We start from the raw sequence: 20382 nt of genomic DNA, 5'->3' as shown, positions 1-20382 counted from the left end.
CACACACACACACACACACACACACACACACACACACACACACACACACACACACACACACACACACACACACACAACACACACACACACACACACACACACACACACACGCACACACAGGATGAGTGATGCGAGCTGATGGCCCTGTGTGAGTAAGAAGCAGGCCTTCTGGAGAGCACCCAGCTGCTGGCAGGCCTCTGGCCCACTTCGAGGCTGTCTGGCTGGGCATTCTTATCAACACCATCAGCCTGTCGACCTCTGAGATAGAGAACAGGGTTGGCAGGTCTCTTCCACTGTCAGCCGTCTACGCTGTGTGTGGGTGTGTGTAGGTGTTCATATATGTGTGTCTGTGTCCGTGTTTTGATGCATTTGCGTAGGTGCGCGTGTGTGTGAATCCACCCATCAGCATGTGTGTCATTTTTTGCTTTGAACATCGTAGGCATGAGCAGAAGATGATTCCTTCGAGCGCATTTCCGCCGATCGCAGATGTGCTCGCATCCGGTCAGTCCCATACCGTATTAAATGGGCACGTCCATCCGACCGACGCACATCAGAAAAACCGCGGTTGGATAGTAACGCCACGCGAGGCAGCCTCATTAGGAGTCAGGCCTCCTCACCCTGGCGGTGTTGATGGCGTGTTCTGCCAATTGAGCAGCGCAGTTTCTGGGTCAGATATGAGCGTCACTGTCAAAGAAACGCAAATGGGACTTGACGGGCCCAGTTTGTTTGTCAGTCTCGGGCGTCCGTGGCCCTTGCTGCTCGACTGTCTCAGACACAGTCCTATTAACACGATGATGATAGTGATGGTGATATGGTGATATTATCTCCATGAAGAACACGTCCCTGCGATATCGGTGGATCAATTTCCACACGTTGCCGCAGGGCTTCTGATATGCTCACTAGCGGTAATAGCCATCCCTCTGAATTCTGTCCTGAGTCTAGTCTGATGTCGGCGGTGGTCTTTCGGGTGACGGTAGTGGTCTGAAGAGAGAGGAAATTGGGTGAGAGAGAGAGAGAGAGAGAGAGAGAGAGAGAGAGAGAGGGAGTTGGGTGAGAGAGACAGAGAGAGAGAGAGAGCGAGAGAGAGAGAGAGAGAGAGAGGGAGTTGGGTGAGAGAGAGAGAGAGGGAATTGGGTGAGAGAGAGAGAGGGAGAGGGAGTTTGGTGAGAGAGAGAGAGGGAGTTGGGTGAGAGATGGAGAGAGAGAGGGAGGGGGAGAGGGAGTTGTGTGACAGAGGGAGAAAGAGAGGGAGTTGGGTGAGAGAGGGAGAGAGCGAGAGAGGGAGAGAGAGAGAGAGCGAGAGGGAGTTGGGTGACAGAGAGAAAGAGAGGGAGTTGGGTGAGAGAGAGAGAGAGAGGGAGGAGGTATGTTTTGGTACCTCTGCAGGGGTTTGTAAAGACGACACAGGTTCCCCTCCCCTCAGAGTTAATCCCATTAAGCAACAAGGAACCTGCGAGGAGAGGGAGGAGAGTGGGGGCGTCTGCCGGCAGTTTACCTTTGCTTTGGCAGCAGAGCGCTAAACCCTTTAGCTGCTATGCTAATTACATTCCAGATGACAGGATTAAGGGAGTAAAGTCTCACCTTGTTTTGCAGATTACCCCTCCCCTCTCAATTTTTTTTAAACATGTAGAGAGAGAGAGAGAGAGAGAGAGAGAGAGAGAGAGAGAGAGAGAGAGAGAGAGAGAGAGAGAGAGAGAAGAGAGAGAGGGTGTAGGTGTAAGAATGCTGTAATTATACATTTGAAGGACATGCCAAGATGGATATTTTTTGCCAAGATAGTGATGCTTGGAAGAATTGGAAGAAAGTAATGTGATCCTTCTACCTATATAATTGAAAATGTATCAATAGTTCAGTGTAAATATTTTCAACTAAATAAGTGATTCAGTGCATGGGTTCTCTTTCAAAGCCAGAGACATTTTTCTTCTTTATATGTGTGTATGTGTCTCAGAGAGTGCATCTGACTGTGCGTGTACTGTATGTGTATATATGCGCGTGCGTCTGTTTGCACGTGTTTGTGTGAGCGAGTGTATGTGACTGTGTGTGTGTTTGAGTGTATGGGTTTCTGCGTAATGGTGTGCGTGTGCGGAATGCAAATGTGTGTGTATGTACATGTATCAGAGTGTGTGTGTGGGTGTCTGTGGGTGGGTGGGTGCTACAGCTCTCCAGAAAAGAGACGCGTGAGCAGAGAAATAGCGCAGAAGGAGAGCCCCCTATACGGACCACATTTCAGGAGGGTCATTTGCATATTGATAGGCGACTCCATCTATTCACTGTGTTAGATAGCTGGGCGGTATGCACGCGAGACAGGACTCCCCGAGAATGTGCTAATGAATGGAAAGGGTATTGGATGCGGGGGCACATGTTTCATGGACAGTATATAGGCAATTACACTCGACTACAATGACTGTCAGTATCCTCCCGTGCCAAGAACCTCCCTGTGGTAGCGTGTGACAACGCTAGCGTCTGTCCATATCACAGATACGCTTCTTCACATGACAGGCCACTGTCCTATCTAACACCTGACTTTGACGGGTCTTCGACCTGGAGGACCCTAGCACCGTGCCATTCACGGCTGTGAATCGAACCATTGTTTCATGGCGAGAATAGAAATCATAGTTTTTTGGTGTGCGTGCGCCGGGTGAGGACTCTCACTTTACACCCTGCAAGGTTCCCGTCAGAGCAACAGGCTCGCAATCTAATGCGTGTTGCTTATTCAATTTGACGCACAACTCCAGCCCTCTCCCACACCAACGCTATCGCTGAATAATCCTTCACAGTTGAAAGACGGGAGCATTATCTTCTGTCTCACACTCTCTCTCTCTCGCTCTCTCTCTCTACCCACGGCTCTGACTTCTCCTCCTCTCTTGTCTCTTTATTTTCCTGTCCTTTGTATCTTTTGTGTCATTCTCAGAGCAAGGCCGTCAGTCACTGCAGCTGGTATTGCCGCGGCATAGTCAACGTTGTGTTTTTGTCACTAGTACTATTGTCACTCGACATAGACTAATGACTGTCTTTGTCGCTGGAAATGATTGCAGAATGTTTGCTCTTTGTGATCGTTCTTATTTACATGTTTTCGTTTTTTTGTTCAGAGGAGAGAGGTAGTAGTGAATCTTTCCCACCTATTCATTTATGCTTTTTATGTATCGGTATGGATAATCTGTAAGCAGTGTTCTGCTCAGTTCCCATGTTTTACAAAAGGATATTTTTTACACTTTTAAGAAAATGTTTTGTCAATGACTTAATCACTCTTTTCTTTTCTCTCACTCTACCTTCCATCATCTCCTGCTCCCTTAAGAAACTCATTTAATTATGCGCCTCTTTGCTCTACCTTTAGATTTCCCCTAACATCCTAACGTATTTATATAACCTTCTTCCTGCCTCTTTTTATGTTGTTTGGCTCTTTATCTGGGGCTTTTTGTGTGAATGTTTGTGTACGTGTGTGTACATGTGTGTGTGTCTGTTACAGTGTCACCTTAAGAGCCATACTTCTCTAGCCACCATATTGCAAAGTTTCCACCAACCCAACAGGCCCCAAATCCACACACACTTACATATATACATAAAATTACACAATCAATCACCTGGTTTAATCACCTGGTCTACCATGGTTTAGGCAGAACCATGGTAAAGACCCCCCCCATTCAGCATTAGCCAGCCCTTGTGGACATAGATCTGCGTTGTTGAATAGCGATGGAGTCTACACATAGTATGTGAAGAAAGAAAGAAAGAGTGTGTAGAGCCAGGATGAGATGAATCGGCATGTAAATTGAGTCATTGTAAATTGAAAAATAATGTGCTAATCAGTTGGACCTTTCTTTCTCACTATCTCTTTTTCCTTCTTCATCTCTTTCGCTCTATCTTTCTCGTCCTTTTTATTCTCCCTTGGTTTATTGGAACATGCTTGCAAATCCGGTCGTCCTTTCCTTCCTTTGTTTCCGCAAGGCAAGCAATTGCCTTGTGGACATAGCGTTGGCCACATTGACGTCGTTATTGCCTTGCCGACGAAGCAATGGCTTGCGGACATAGCTGTGAATTCAACGTTTCCATTTTTATAATGCCAGTGGGACACATGCCAGTGGCCTTTGGCATTTACATATCAGCATATACAGGGGGAGGTTTTATGTTAATCAGTTTGGAGGGGGCGGCACGGGAGATACCTGCCAAGAGGGGGAGAGCAATTAAATACACACATATCCACAGACGAATACAGAGCGAGAGAGAGAATAATATGTAAAAATGACCATCTCAACCGTGAGTCAGAAAGAGACAAAGCCCACGCTCAGCACATTTTCTGCATCTGCAACCTTGACGCAAAAAAAACGGCCCTCCCCCTCCCCTCACCGAGGGCCGGGCGTAGGAAGTTCTTCCCGGTCATACGCAGAAACACAAACAGGTTCCCCCCCTGTGGTCTGGTGGGGACATGGGGGGCTCTGAGTCATCGCTAACTGGCACGACGCGGTGCACACTCTCTAAGTCTAGCGTGTGAAGAAATGAAAGGCGACCCAGTGCCGCTGCTGCACGTACTGCGCTTTCCCAGAGCGTCAGATCTCCCATTCTGAAGCCAGGATCAGATCCCTGTGTGAGGAGAAGACAGCTGGTTCTCTTCCTGCTGTTCCAGTGAGCCCAACAGAGAGAGAGAGAGAGAGAGAGAGAGAGAGAGAGAGAGAGAGAGAGAGAGAGAGAGAGAGAGAGAGAGAGAGAGAGAGAGAGAGAGAGAGAGCGCAGTTGCGAGATTACCAAATGAGCTTGGTCTCTGTCTTGGAAATGGTCCGATACTCTGTCCTTAAATGAGAGACAAGGGTTCAGATTGAAACGACTCCTTATATTAACGTCACAGGTTAAATGTTCACACACCCACACAGAAACCTTTGTAGTTAATCTTGGCAGTGGTGTGTGTTTACCTGGGACATTCATCTATGGGGAGTAGTGTGTGTGCGTGTGTGTGTGTGTGTGTGTGAGAGAGTGTGTGTTTGTGTAACCGTTTACCACTTGCCTCCCAGCAAAAGACAAAGTGATAACTAGTTTGAGGCTAGCTAGTAGATGCCTGCTGGCCTCACAATAAGGGGAGGGGAAAAATCCTTTTGTCTTTATTCGTATTGGATGTTTGAATTCCTCATCAGCTCCAATCTCTCATCTGTAGTCATTAAACATCTTCTGAGATGCTCCGACACAATGGCAGCATTTTCTCTTTGTGTCTGTACCAAAGGGATGTTTTTATTTTTGTACATTTTGCCTGTCAGAAGATAGCCACCACCTTGTGAAAGTAACTTTGAAATGTCATCCATGCATCCAATTATTATTACAGATGAGGCACGGGACCACCGTGTGTGTAGAATGATAATACAAAAATCATGTCCCCGGTTCTCTAACTATAAGTATTTTTATTATTTTCTTTTTCGTTTTTATTTTATATCACTTATCTCAGCACCCCTTGAAGCAGGAGTGAAAATATTGCATTTTACACCTTCATTCCAACTTTCTGCTCTGTATTATTGCAATAATAACGAGCAGATACAAGATTCAAAACTTTATTATTTGTTGACGACAGTGTGGAGCGGTTATTTTTTTTTTTCACTAAGGGCGTTGCTCAATCTGTTTCCAGGGCACACACATATTTCCTAGTGCTGCGGTGCAATTAGGCCTTTATGTCCCCATTACCTCCCATTCCCTACGGAACATCATTAAGAGTAAACATATTTGAATGTGTTTTAATGTTACACCCTATGCTGATGTAACTGATGGACATGGAAATGAAGTGCATAATGTTTTAAGGATTGAAGAAGGCATTGGTGTGTGTTGAAGAGAGAGGAAATAAAATGTTAAAGGAAAATAAAATGTGGCGCCTTCTCATGTATTTTACTGCCGGCGAAATATCCCCATTCATATAGAAACGATGGATCATAGTAGTATATAAAATATTGAAAAGTATACAAAAAGACAAGCATCTTTAAATTACGCCATATGCAGCACATATAAATATGTGCTGCAAAGAAAAATGAGTGTGTGTGGATATCGCAGGACAATAAACAATAATGATATTCCGGGAGGTACAACTTGAGAGACAACTTGGAGAAGCAGAACAGGTGAAGGTTGCTCCACTATCCTGCTCTGCATGGCAAGCAACATCCAGCGCTCCTGATTTCTTGATGCAGCTGTCTGCTTTGTATCGTAGTGTCGCGGTCCCTGTCAGGGAATTCATTTTGCATGTGACAGCTACTGAAGAGCCTTCAAGGCTGTTTTTTTTTTCATTGGACTTGATTCGTTGGCAAAGTATTGTTGGTATGGGGGGATTGTTCGCATCATCTTGTACGCATCACCGTGCATGCATTATCCCATTAGATGTGACCTCACAGGCTGAGAAAGCAGCTTTGTCGCACTGAACATGTACAGGGCTATGCATGTGATATTTGCACATTTTGAGGTGGCTCTACTCTTAAACCTTATATATATATATATTTATGTATATATATATATATATATATATATATATATAATATGTATACATACAGTATATATGTATGTATGTATGTATGTATAATGTGTATTATTAATAAACAGGTTTCTTAATACTATGGAGCCTGCATAAGGCCTTTGCAGAGTGCATCTAAAAGGAATGTGTATTTACAACAGATGATGGGGATGGTAGATTCTGGCAACGCGATGACGTGAAGGGCTGTTTTTAGAAGGTTTTTTCCCTGAAGGCTTGTGTGAACAGAGCAGAGTAGGCCACAGAGTCAGTCTTCACTGCTTCGCCGAACCGCAAATGGGTTTTATCTGCCTTTTAGCTGTCTTTTGACTTTCTATAGGGTCCAAACTTAGCCAGCATTTCCCTGCAATGAAAACATCTTCGTTCATGGACATATTTATGTCCCCCATAACCTTATTCAGTGGTCAGTGGTCGGTTACAGTGTTCAGCAGAAAGCGTGAGTATCGGTGACGTTGAGATGAAATCAGGGTTTCCACATCCGTCAGGTAGATTGGACTTTGTCCCCTGGTCTTGCCTGTGTCTGTCCCTGAAGCCAATGGTACCTAGTGATCCAGTGGAGGCAGGTTACCCTTGAAAGGACCATGCTGCTAGGATGACTCATCCTTCTTGGTATTCTTCATGGTATTCCATTCCCTGAATTGTTTTCATGAAGAAATAAATGATAAAAGAAGCCCCGCGCCAGTATGACTCACTCAGCATTCATAGGGTGGAAAGTGCTGCTAAACTAAAAGGTTCCAAACATGAGCCATTTGGTTGAAGTCTTGGGTTTTGAGGTTCACTCGAACATGTTCTACTTTTTTCAAATGTATGAGTTTTTGCTGTTCTTCTCAAATGGCATAAAAGGAGGGATCCCCCCCCTCGATGTTATTGCTAAAGTTTTCTTATTTTTGCCTTGCCCTTTGGGGGGCTAGGGTTATTGGGTGTCATACGTTGATGGCCTGCAAAGCCCTTTGAGACCGTCACTGTGATTAAGGGCTGTGGAAATAAAATTGACTCGACTTGACCCCTGCCGGGGGGCTTTAAACTCACTGTGGTACCCCCTCCCCGCCTTCCCTCTCCCATTTAGCTGTTGACATTTGTGTGTGAGTGTGTTTTCTGTCCCTCTAATGGGCCCTTTGGCGCCTCATCTCTATTCCTCTTCCCCCCCCCCCCCCCCCCCCCTCACCCAGCTCGGACACCCCTCAGAGGGCTGTTTTCGCCGGCAGCATGCAGCTCCTGGCTGGGATCAAGTTGTGCACAGGCAGGGTCCTCACCAACCATCCTCATTACGAGGACCGAGACCTGAGGGAGAGGACTAAGCAGGTAAAGTGCTGGGCCCCGTTCTGCCCCTTCTCACTCTCGCTTCAGTCTGGGTTTTATTTTTTAGCAAGCTATGCCTATTTAATTTGCTTCTTCACAGCTATCTATTTTTCCTGTCTATCTCGTATGCATTATATTTGTAATATAGTCGAAAGATTCTAGGATGATATATAAACATTTTCTCTATTCTTTGTATTTTTCTTCTGTGCTCCATTTTCTTTCCTTCAATATTGTTTTTTTATTCGCCCGTTCGTTTTCTTCTCTTGCATTCGTCCCGTTTTTCTGCCGCCGCGTTGGACCCGGGCGCGGCTCATCCGCGTCAAAAGACAACAGTCCTGGCGAGCGTCCCTTGTTCCGCAGTCAGAAGACAGATTGCGTGAGAACATAGAACGCCTCACGTCGATAGCAGCCTCACCGTACGCCGCTGCGATCGGCGGGGTGAGCGATAGGCTCTCGCGCTCTTCCCGACCAGGAGCGAATGTGCAGGGAAAACGGAGGCGAGCGACCTCCACGTGATTGAGGAGGAAGCGGGGGGACACGTGTTGCGCTGAGGGATATGGGTGCAAACGATGAATACGTTGTGTGCAGCATCACGCCCATCGCAGAACAACACACGGAAAACAAGTTGGTAAAATATGGATAGTAATGCGCACGGAACTCAGCAGATGACCATTAACCGCTAATCACTGGCGTGTCGGTAATGGCCGTCAAGCACAGCCCTTGAGTGTGATACTGGGTAATTATATAGCTACATGAATATCATTAGAATTGAATAATGCACACTGACCTTTGGACTCAACCCAAGTTTGATATTTTGTCCTTTGTAAGCCATGAAGGTAAGCATAAAGGATAGTAGATGTTGATAGATAGAGAGATAGAGAGAGAGAGAGAGAGAGAGAGATAGAGAGATAGAGAGATAGATAGATAGATAGATTAAATCATTAATAATCCCCCGGAGGGGAAATTCCTTAATCGGTTGTTTTACTGTACCACGGTAACTTCACCAGCATGGCCGTCCTTTCTTCCTTCATGAGTCTCAAGTAGGGTATGTGTCCCCAGCCTGTCGCTGTTGGAGATACTTCAACAGTGACAGGCTTCATAGTATAAGATCCCCGGCTAGCGGCCATGTGATGTATGGAGGGTCTTTTGTCTCACTGTGGAGGGGAAGATAACACACCAGCATGTAAAGAGTCATAATGAGATGTAATTGGGTTGTAAGGCGTCATGGTCAATTGAAAAAGAATGGGTCATTCGGTTGTGACCTTTTTTTCTCTCTCTATCCCCCATTCATCCTTTATCTCTTTCTCTCTTTCTTTCTCTTCCTTTTTCTCCCTTGGTGTCTTGGAAAATGTCATGACCAACAGATTCACGAGAGGCTACTTTCGAAACAAAGTGTTGGAGACTTACTCTGTGTCTATTGTTCTGTGTGTGTATGTGTGTGATTGTGCGCGTGTGTGTCTGTGTTTTTCTGTGCTTGCATGTGTGTGTGTGTGTGTGTGTGCGTGTGTGTGCGCTTGCGTGCATCTGTGCGTGTGTCTGTGTGCGTGCACGTGTGTGCGTGCATGCATGTGTGTATGCGTGTGTGCATGCTTGCTTGCATGCGTTTGTGTGTGAGCGTGTGTACGTGTGTGTGTGTGTGTGTGCGTGCATATGCGTGCGTGCGTGCGTGTGCTTGCATGTATGCATGTGTATTTGCATGTGTGTGCTTGCGTGTGTGTGTGTGTGTGTGTGTGTGTGTGTGTGTGTGTGTGTGTGTGTGTGTGTGTGTGTGTGTGTGTGTGTGTGTGTGTGTGTGTGTGTGTGTGTGCATGGGCGCGTGCGGGGCAGGTGTACCAGGTGTATGCGCAGCGCTCCCCGGAGGAGGTGCACCGGGCGCTGCGCGCGGCCGGGGCCGACTACGTGGTGCTGGAGGACAGCGTGTGCTACGAGAGGAGGCACGCGCGCGGCTGCCGCCTCCGGGACCTGCTGGACCTGGACAACGGACACGTGAGTGGAACCCCCCCACACACACACCCACACACCGAGACACTCACACACAAACAAACTCGCCCACGCACAAGCAAACAATCCCTCATACGCAACACAAACATGCTCACACTTATCTCAACAGGGCCCCCAACCAAGTCACACATGCTGTCCAACTCATGCACACACGCAGACACATAGATATAACATAGACTACCTCAACTTAATTATTGTATTCCATTTACTGTACAGAATACCTCTATTTATTGTTTTTTGCACATTTGTCATTTGAATTTTAATTGTAACTGTTACAGATGTGCATTCTATATAGGGCTAATTGTTTAATTGTTATTTTATTTATTATTATTTTTATTCTGTTTGTCACCTTATTTTAATATTTAATAGTTTGAATGTTGCACAATCTCTGCAGGCCCTGCCACGTTTTAGTTTCACTGCATTTCTTGTGTGTGACCAATAAAACTGTTGAACTTGAACTCACACACACTTTCTCTCACACACCCCCACACACTCATGCACAAGCAAACACACACATCTTCACACACCCACACACCCACCCCCCCCCAACCTTATGTAGACCCTGCTCGTGCGCGTGTATGTGTGCATGCCACTTGACACACTTTCAGTCTGACCCCTTTGAAATGTTCCAGACGAGCACAGGGGACCCCAGATCAATAGCGGCTCTCCTCTCATCTCAACATCACTCGCTCGCCCTTGCCTCGTTTTCGCTCACTCTTTTTCTTTCTATTTCCATTTAACCCCTCCCGACCCTCCATAACACCCTGTCGCCCCTCTTTTCTCCTTGTTCAACAAAGATCCTGAAGTATTGCTTGTGTGTCTAAATGCGCGTCAGCCTGTGAGTGTTTTGCTTTCTGCGAGGCATCCACGCGGATTGTGTTGATGTGTGCATGTGCGTGTGTGCTGTCACATTTTCACAATTTCTTATTAATAATGAGTCTTAACATGGGGCTGGACAGTAACCCAGCAACCCAGTTAACACATCTGAACAGATAATGGTGGAAGTGGTTTGCAGTAAGACGAATATATGTATACTTAAGAATTCCACTTTTTCACTTTGATCCACTTTATACTCCACTTCAGAGGCACCGTAATACCTACTAAAAACCTAGAGGCACGATCAGCCACATTACCTGTATTCACTTTTTTCTATTAGGCAGGTGTTTCGATTTACTCCAGTTTCATCATTCTCCCTCTAAGCATGAACACATGGGAATTAGGTTGACTTTGCCTATTGAAGTGAATGTGAGCATTATGTTCATTTAAACAGGCACTGATGAGACCGGGTGATTTTAGTGCTGAGCTTATTTTTTGACTATTTGACAGTTGAAAAAAAAAGAGAATGATGAATGATGAAAAAATATGATTATCTTCCCTGAACGGCCTTATAAGAGACTTACCATAAGACTCTTATGGTATGTTTTATCCATTATTCTTTTGTTAGGTATTGTTAGGTAGTAGTTATAGTCAATATTTTTACCTACCATTATCTATTATTTGTTTTTATTATTTTATACCTTTTTTTTGGGGCTTTTTTTTTTTGCTTCATTGCTTAAGAACGACCTCATTTCCTGTTGGCAGATCATGGACGGACCCGGAGACAACGATCCCGACCTGGTGCCCGCCTCCAACCCGCGGTTCTGCGAGGCGGTGAAGACAGACTCTCCGGTCTACTCTGCTCTGTTCACACAAGCCTTCCGGAACAAAACCTTCCACGTTTACCGGCTCAAGAAGAAGCGAAAGAGAGGCTCCAGGAGCTCCGCAGAGCCGTCCCGGACTCAGTAACAGAGAGGACAGAGAGGTGGAAAAAAATCTCACGGGCATCTTCATGGACAGCTAAGGAGAATAATCAAAGCCTGGTCCTGTGGAATGGGAAGAGAGTCCGGGTTTGTTGTGATCCCTTTTATTTAATTGTTCGCTAACCTTTCGCTGGTCGTTTTTCAGCCCTGAGAATGTTTTTTTTTTTTGGTAGATTGATGGAACATGGAGGGAGGGAAGTCCAATTAAAGGGCTGTTTCCGGAGCCTACAAGTCTACTTTTCTCTCTCTCTATCCATCTATTTCTCTTGCTCTCTCTGTCTCTTTCCGTCTGTCTCCATTATCTCGCTGTCTCTCTACTCCAAGTAGTTTTTTTTTTCATCTTTTAATGGTGAAATAGAAACCTTTTGAAACAAGGTCAATTAACAAGCTTGCAGTTTGGCAGGCTTGTGATACAGTATTAAGTGCATTAAGCACTGTCTTTTGTTTTAGTTCCCATGCTGTTGTTTTTAAATAGGCAAAATGACTCATCATGAAAGGTTACGTCTGTTTAAATTCTTCATTGGGCTTTTACATCCTAACTACACAGCATTTTCACACTGCAGACAGTGACACATTTTTCTCATCCTCTTTCTGTCATTTACATATTTTGGGGTAATTGGGCATTTTTGATCCACAGGGTAAGTTAATCGAACTAAAAGCACTCAGCCTTCAATGTATTTGGGTTGAAGAAGCAAAAAAAAAACAGCCTTATTTTGATGAATGCGCTTTGAAAATGACTAAGACTAAATTAATTCACACATTAAGAAGCTCTGCCAAGGCACAATGTTATAATTAGGAATTGGAAATCCCAAAATGCACACATTGAACAGTGTCCAACTTGAATCCCTCAGGTGGTGGTGATGGGGATGGAGGTGGTGGTGGTGGTTGGCCGCTGGTATTCATCTGTGAAATGGACTGCTATGCAGCCATTGGGGGAACAAACATTAGCTCAGCATTGCTAAGCCTCTCCGGGAGGTGTGTTTGCCGGGACTTGGAGTACGACGGAGAGGAAAGGAAAAGACAGGAGACACGACTTGCGTGTGACTATTCACTCGATAGAACTCGCCCTGTTGTCAACGCAGCCCGACCCCTTATGTAATCTGAAGCATGTCAGCTGTTTGCCTACCTCTCACACAGAGAAGGAATCTTAGGCACACACACAAACACACACAGAGTGTATATACAAACACACGCACGTAATGAAAGTGGCACAGACAGTTGGTAGGCGTCCAACAGCGCTGATTCCCTACTGTGCTCCCAAATGTTTTGGAGAGAGAGAGAGAGGCAGAGTGGGGTGGGCGAGGGAGAAAGACACCAACAGAATAACAGAGAACGAAAATGTCCATGTTTGAATAGAAAACACCTCATGGTTCCTTTGAACCAAAGGAAATTTGCTGAAAGGTTGGAGCGATCTGACAAAGGGACGATGGTAAGAGATGGGATCGGTTTGGATTGGATAGAATAGGAAACGAGAGGGACGTGTGTGTGTGTGTGTGTGTGTGTGTTTGTGTGTCAGTGAGTCAGTAATTACAGGGCTAGCTAGTTGAAGTTGCGTTCAAAAGCCCACATGCTAAGATGTTTGCCGCCCCCGTCCCTTTTATTCTCGTGTCCCGCTGCCTACATGAGTGCACATGCAAATCAGTGTCCTGTCTCTGACGGTCCGCACTGCCGCCAGCACACACACCTGGGTACCAATTTAGAATACAGGCTTTTCCTTTTTTTCTCAGTTGAAAATGTGGTATTCACCGTTATTTTGAGTGAGTGCTGCAGTGATTGGCACCAGCGACGGCATTGAAATGCCCCAATCAGAGATCACTGTGAAATAACGCCTTCGCTCTCTCTCACTTCGGCTTCTGGGGAAGATGTTTCATTCGGGACGTGTCGTATTGGTATATTCAAGATTGGCTGTCTAGTGTGTGTGTGTGTGTGTGTTTACCTGCCAGGAGCATACTCGTTTTTTTTATTTGATCATTTTCCTTGTCAACATTATTGATTTGTGTACGTATTAATGGGGATCATTTGAGGCCTGCTGCTTCTGTTTTGAAAAGATAAATGTTGTTGTTGGTGATTATTTACCGTGTATATATTTCAACTCTCTTGGGGATGGGGGATATTTGCAGTCGCGTTTACACCTTTGTCACGCAAACTTCAGATGGAGGGCAGGAAGTGAAATGCATAACGTCAGGCAGCAATGCTCTGTTAATGTAAAAACAGTGGAACCAAATGTTTGAGAACGATACCAGAGAAAATACTCCAAAGTATTTAAACTGGTCCATATTGGTTAAAAAAAATAACGATAATAAGGATTTTCCCACTAGTACAAGGTAATTTACTACTTTTACTGACTAGTAGACATAGTAAATGACCTTGTACTGTATACCAAGTACTTCACCAGGGACCACATAATAAGCTTTCAAAAGCCAGGAGGCATGTCACTTTTCTATCTGCGACTGGGTTCAAGAATTGGGAACAAAAAATACTTCCTGCCCTTAATCTTAAAATTTGCTCCAGTGGTGTGACGTCATCTGCGAAAAAAACAACCTATTAGGACTAATGGGAATATTTGTCAAGTGTTACTGGGTATTACGAAACGACAATGGCACTTTAGGGTGTATTGTGCCAATGGGTGTATTGTGCCAATCTGTATTGTGCCAAATTAGGTGCCATTGTTAGCACAGCTATAGCAATGGCTTTCCAATTTTTTAACAAGTTTGACTCGATTGTTAGAGAAAAGTTTGGGTGTAAATACGTCAGACTGGAATCCAACCACAGGGCTATCATTCTGCCTAAGTTTGAGTAAATGGGAATCAGCGAATGCAGTATCTTCTGTTTGAACAGCAGTGATGATCAAGCGTTTGTTTGTTCAATTCAATGACTTCTGTCTGTCTTCTGGTTAGTGTTTTGGAGGAAAGCTCGTCAGAATCCTTTCGTTAGGATGCTACCCATTCATTTCAAGATCCTGGCCATTAGTTTGGACCTTGCAGCAGGGTATTCAGATTAATGCAATTTGATTGTCATCGTGTCGTGGTTATTGTGCGTGGTAATAAAACCGAATGTGCGTACAGAATCGAGTGCAGTCCTTCAGCTTCTGAGTGCCTCAGACTCCAGTGCCAGACCCTTCTCAAAACATGCATCAATGGCCATTGATATCAATAATTTCAATATTAAGCTTTAAGCGAGATAATAATACACCTTAAGAGAAAACCACAAGGCTGAAGCTGAAGCTTATATTAGCCAAGATTAAGAGTAAATGTACCGTTTACAGTTTGTATTGAACACCTTCGAACCTCCACGTTTAATGGTAACGTTTATTTTTTTTCTTATGTGTCAGTAAAGTCTACACATACTCATTTCTGATTGGCCAAAGAAGGCTGCTTCAGAGCATCTAATCTCTTGTTTTTCTTTGCCTGTCGTTTACATTCGATCACACAGGCCCTCTTTGGAACGGCAAAGAACTTGCTTAGCTCAGTGTGTACGCCAGTGCCTTGAAATGTATTTTAATCTCACAACAATTGCCAGTTATTTCTCTTTGGACGGAAAATGGCTGCATTATCCAGATAATCCACTTTACATTGGTTAGATAAACACATAAGCAAAGTGTCTTATTAACTGTATTGCCGATATAACCCTAGCTGCCTGCATCTATAGTATCCTGACCATAACATGATCGGCAGTTTCATGCATGATCATTTGACCTTTAAAAAGCACAGCTATCGATTCAAAACCTAAATTGCATGCTGGCACAACACGTAACCATTCACTTGATGGCTTATCTAATGGAGAGTCGATGCTGCCTCTTGCGGGATCTTGATCCTGTCTCATTTCCTCATTAGGTAAAAATATGGTGATAGGATTAGTCTAATAATAGCATTAAAATCGATTTACCTGGTCTGGCACATTTAGACATACATTGCAAGAAATATGTTGTAAGAGAACATTTGCATGATCAAATGATCAGTTTTTTCAGTTTCTTTGTGTTAGCATTTGTACGAGTTGTATTTACATCATGTGCTCAATTAAAGTATTTTCTAAGTGATCATTTATTCTGTTTTGTTGTAATCTCTATCCTTTCATATTCATACCATATAACACCTGTAGCACAAGACCCTAAGGGACTCCTTGCCCTGTTCTACTCTTACCATATAGTGGCGCATTTTCTTGCCACCATCGTATCCAGTTGTAGTCCAAAACCTAATCAGTCTTACTGAGAGGCAGGCTTCAAGTCAACACATATTTTACTATGAGCCAGAAAACCTGATACCTTGGCCAACCCTTACCTATCAAATATCATATAGAAATATATTTGCTTATTGGATAAATTGTATGTACTCAAATTATTGTTGTACTTTTTGGCTTCATTGTGGAATGCACTTACTGTAAGTCGTTTTGGACAAAAGTTTTTTTTGCTAAATGAGAAATCCTTAAAATAATAATAGTGATTTCCGCCAACCCAAACCTATCTTTTCTAAAAAAAGAAACCTGAACCTATACTTAACCTTGCAACCCTGACAACACCACTTACAACTTAACTCAAACTCAACACACCATATCCACTCTGCATCGACTTTCTCAAACTGCACTTGACATTTGCCACAGTAAAACACCCTCAAAGGGCAGGAAATTTAATCTTCTTGTTTGTTAAGTCTACCTAAAGGTCAGGTGACCAAAAATAATTGTGTGTGTCTGTGTGTTGCCATTGTGTGTTTTTTTGACTTTGCAAAGTAACTCTTTGTTAACAAGGGGGACAGCCTCCTACCTATGAAATAATGGAGTGTATGACTGAGTGTTTAACGACCCGCCGAAGCGGCTAGCACTTATTTAGCCTGATTATGCTAATCTTTCAACCTTCCCTCCAGACTTTCCTCCCAAAAAGAAAAACATTCAGGGTTTAGCACAACCACTGGTGCAAATAGATGAATTTATTGAGAAAAAATATTGAAGCAAATACAAAACAACTACATAACCGTTAAAAGCTCATCATCGAGATAATGATTAAAAAAGATATGTTCATATTTATAACATTTCTCTTTTGAATCTTGACCCATATAGTGCTTTTCATGATAAAAATCTTTTTTTCTTTTTGAATCCATCTTCATATTTACACATAAGGTAAAAAAAAAAAATAGGACATTTTTCGCACACAATGTCAGCATCCAAAACACAACACTTAAGAAGAAGCCATTTTATGGTACAAATGATCGCAATGAAATAAACAACCCTCCCTTTCACTCCTGCGAGCCGCAGTAAGAGATTCGCCTCGCCTGTGTATTCTGATGGCGGTGGCTTATTTGACACCATCTGCACATCTTGGATTACATTCCCAGTGTTTACGCCTGTCTTTGCCCCATTGTCAATCCTCAAATAAAACTATAGTGTGTCTGTGTTTGGCACTTTTTTTAATCAGTACCATGCAACTTTACCCCATTGACAAATCTCTCTCTTGGATGATTGTTTTTACAGCGCCACCATTTTGCCTCAGGCTCCGAAAAAATAAAAACAGAAAGTGAAAGCCACAAGTCACAAATGGACTCCTCTGTCTCTCTCACAATCCCTTTGTCGCCACAGCGTGACAGCATGCCATCAGCTCCTATTAGGATTAGCGGCCTGATGTGTCTTCACTCAGCGACTCTGACCCTCTTTAGAACTCCTCTCTCAGCAGCGCGCGCTGAGCAGGAGGGAGAAAAGAGGGCCGTAATGAGTGCCATCATCATGTAGAGCCATGACAGTAAAAATACCCATTAAAAAAAGGCCAGGTGACACCTCTTTAGACATTTGTAACTGAGCAATGCAGTGATCAGGTTTGAGTCCCGTTTTGTGTCCAACTTGTGGCTCATCTCTACAGAAAGCTGCCCTTAATGCACTTCTCTTTCTCCGGTCGATTGAAACCCAACACTTAAAACAAACCTGTTGTTTGGTTAGATCTTCCAGTTCACGGCTATGCTCTTTAAAGGCTTTAGCTACATGCTCAAGTCAGCCATGTAAATCTTGACAGTGTTGATTGGACACTCCTATTACGCTCTACTTCTCACCCTCATTTCGTCTGCCCACCCTTTTTCCCTCTGATTCGCTGTCTGCTCTGCAATTATCGCTCTTTCTCTCACCCGCTGTCTGAGGAGAGTAGTTTCACATTTTTGAAAGTTCATATTCACCGTCACATTTTCCCCACTCTCTTTGTCCACGTAAGCGTGGTTCTAAGTCAGTGAACAAGCTGAAAATTATAACCCAGTCTGGCCAATGAGAATGAGAAGAATAAAGCATAAGATATCTGAATGCCCTCATCAGAACAAAAAAAATACTTTATTTACTTTCCACCCACCATTATTGCACTGTTTCAGTCCAGACACAATATAGTGAAAAATAAATAAAGATTTGTGTGTGTGTGTGGGAATTGAATGCTACAAATATCTTTTCCTTTACCGCTTTCAGATAAATATAGCTTTGCTGTCTTCATTATAACGTCCTACCCTCGCCCTACTCACAGAGTAAAGTCACCTTGAGTACACTTGTAGCAGCCGCGTTCCAATCGCAGACACTTGCCACTTTTCTCCTAGTTGCTTGTTATGCCCTAGGAGTTCCAGCGTGGGGAACACAGCAGCAGAGGTAAGTATTTATTCTGTGTTTTACCTGCTGTCCACAAATCTCCCCTAAATTCCTTTCTTTATAGTTCTTTCTTTTTCTTTAACAAAGCTGTGTTTTTAAAGTCCTGCATGTCTCCTTCTCTGGCATAGGGAGATGGTTGGTGGAGGGGAAAGGAGGAGGGGGAAGACGGGTGGAGGAAGAAAAAATGAGAAAGGGGGGGACTCTAACAGTGATGCCTGCCCAGCAGCAAGGCAAGAGGCAAGGGATGCGGGGGGGAGGTTGGAGCCTGCAAGGGCTTTAAAAAAAACACCCAGATACCCAACACACAGTTATTAAACCCTTTTAAATAATAGTGATAAATAAACACAAGGCAGAAAAACAAAATGCCTACCCTCCTCCTCGCCCCATTACAGCACATTAAAAATAAGCTGTATACAGCAAAACAGCACGACTGAAGTTGCACATCCAAGATCCAACAGGCAGTGTGAAATGTGACTGAAAATATTTTCACCACATCTTCTTATAACCAACATCACCCATGCTCCGCCACTCCATTTGAATAATCTCCTGGCCACCTTCTTGGTGAAATGCTATTGTAAGTCAGCGTGTCTGATTATGTACAACAGCTGCTAATGCGTTAGCCCAGTCTAGCTGGTGGAATAGCTAGCAGGTGGGTAGGAATTCTGCTGATTGCTATCACTGGTAACAGGTGTACTTGACAGCCCGGTCCATCAATTAGTGAGATTAGTGAGATTTCAAAATTATTTTCTGAATTTGGGATTTTACGTTCCATTATGTTTAGGTTGTGATTTGTCACTTGTCAAATGCTAGGGATGCACCAATACTAGTTTCAGTTTTTTTGTTTTTTCTGGGATACTCGCGTAATAGCATTTGAATAATGAGATTCATGGGTTAGAAAGAAGAATGTTCATTGTGTATGGTAAAAAATATATTTATAAAACACATATTTTTTTATATGTTATTATATATAAATGTTTGTTCTGTGTTTGAACCAGACATATTTTAGACAAAACCTCCATTAAGCTTAAATAACACAACAACAATTATTTAAATCCTTTGTCTCCTCTGGGGGTAGCGGCTCATTTTATGGAAGCTAAGGAAGACAAATCTTGTCTCATGTCCCATTTTAAAACATTCATATTTTTTGGTGTCTATCTGTGTAATTGTATTGCAGAACCCTTCTTCATTGATTTGTGTGAGTTGTTTTTTGACTAAACTTCCCATGTGTTTTCTGTTCTTATCAACTTGTATTCAACCCATTGTTCTCATTAGTTAATCTTAATGCTTCGACCACAGATGTGTCTGTTGTGTTTTTGTCAGTTTTGGGTGTGTGTGTATTGCATCAAATGTGTATGAGTACACAGGTAGAGCATTGGTGTTGATACCAATAGGCTGATATTTGGGCATCCCTATCGAATGATTTGACTTTGATCTTAAAAAAATTCCCTCGCAAAAATAAATCTAAAATATCCATTTTTTTTCTTACTCCGGGCATTCCACTGACAACAATTCCGTGCGACTTTTACAACATTGGAAAATGGTGTCAAAATTTCCAGGTGGTTTTTAAAAATAACTGCAGCTGAGATTGTGCAGCGAATTAAACTCCATCACGGCAGACAACCCCAGCAAACGAAGGCAACCTCGCCTGCGGGCAATCTGACTGACAGGTCTGATAATGTCTGTTCCTGTGACAATGTCATGGCACGACGGAGGGAGAGCAGAGCATGTCAGGCTCAGGCCCCCGGGGGCCAGCGGCTGCTGCGGGGAAAGCAGAGCCGCATTTCATCTGTCCGTCTGAGGTTGACTGACAGGGCAAATCATTCAGTAAATTCAGATTCATCGCAACACTCAAGTACAACCACCGTCTGAGGTAACGAGCCCTCACCATTACAACGCTGTACAGGTTCTCTCCAGGGTGTAGCCAGATCCCGGCTTCCAACGAGCCCCCTTCCACTGGGAATAGTTTTGATTGGGTTTCGGTGAAATCCGTTCCCTGTATTCAGGGGTTCTCCAACCCATGTACCGCTCTTTCTCTCTCTCTCCCTCTCTGTTTCAACTCTTGATGCCCGTTTTGGTTTGTGTGCGTATCCATTCATTAGAGAGGAGTGGGGCTGGTGGCGGGGCGGGGCAGGGTATGGACAGGGTCGGGTGGGGGGGGGGGGGGGGTGGGGGGGGGGCGGGCGTAGGGGTTGCGCT

The 20382-nt window shown here is 43.9% G+C and overlaps 1 protein-coding gene across 1 annotated transcript in view; it reads left to right on the top strand.

The window, feature by feature from the left end:
* dpy19l3 (dpy-19 like C-mannosyltransferase 3) overlaps positions 1 to 15539 on the top strand; it is a 28160-nt gene extending 12621 nt beyond the window's left edge. The window contains exons 8-11 of the mRNA XM_084476343.1: positions 2912 to 2937; positions 7657 to 7789; positions 9614 to 9772; positions 11369 to 15539. Of these exons, the coding sequence (XP_084332469.1) occupies positions 2912 to 2937; positions 7657 to 7789; positions 9614 to 9772; positions 11369 to 11572 (522 nt within the window). The 3' untranslated portion in view covers positions 11573 to 15539. The remainder of the gene's footprint in view (positions 1 to 2911; positions 2938 to 7656; positions 7790 to 9613; positions 9773 to 11368) is intronic.
* The last annotated feature ends 4843 nt before the right edge of the window (positions 15540 to 20382 follow it).

The sequence above is a fragment of the Micromesistius poutassou genome, assembly GCF_964030765.1.
Source record: "Micromesistius poutassou genome assembly, chromosome: 12".
NCBI lineage: Eukaryota > Metazoa > Chordata > Actinopteri > Gadiformes > Gadidae > Micromesistius > Micromesistius poutassou.
This window is presented reverse-complemented; position numbering and strand designations above follow the sequence as displayed.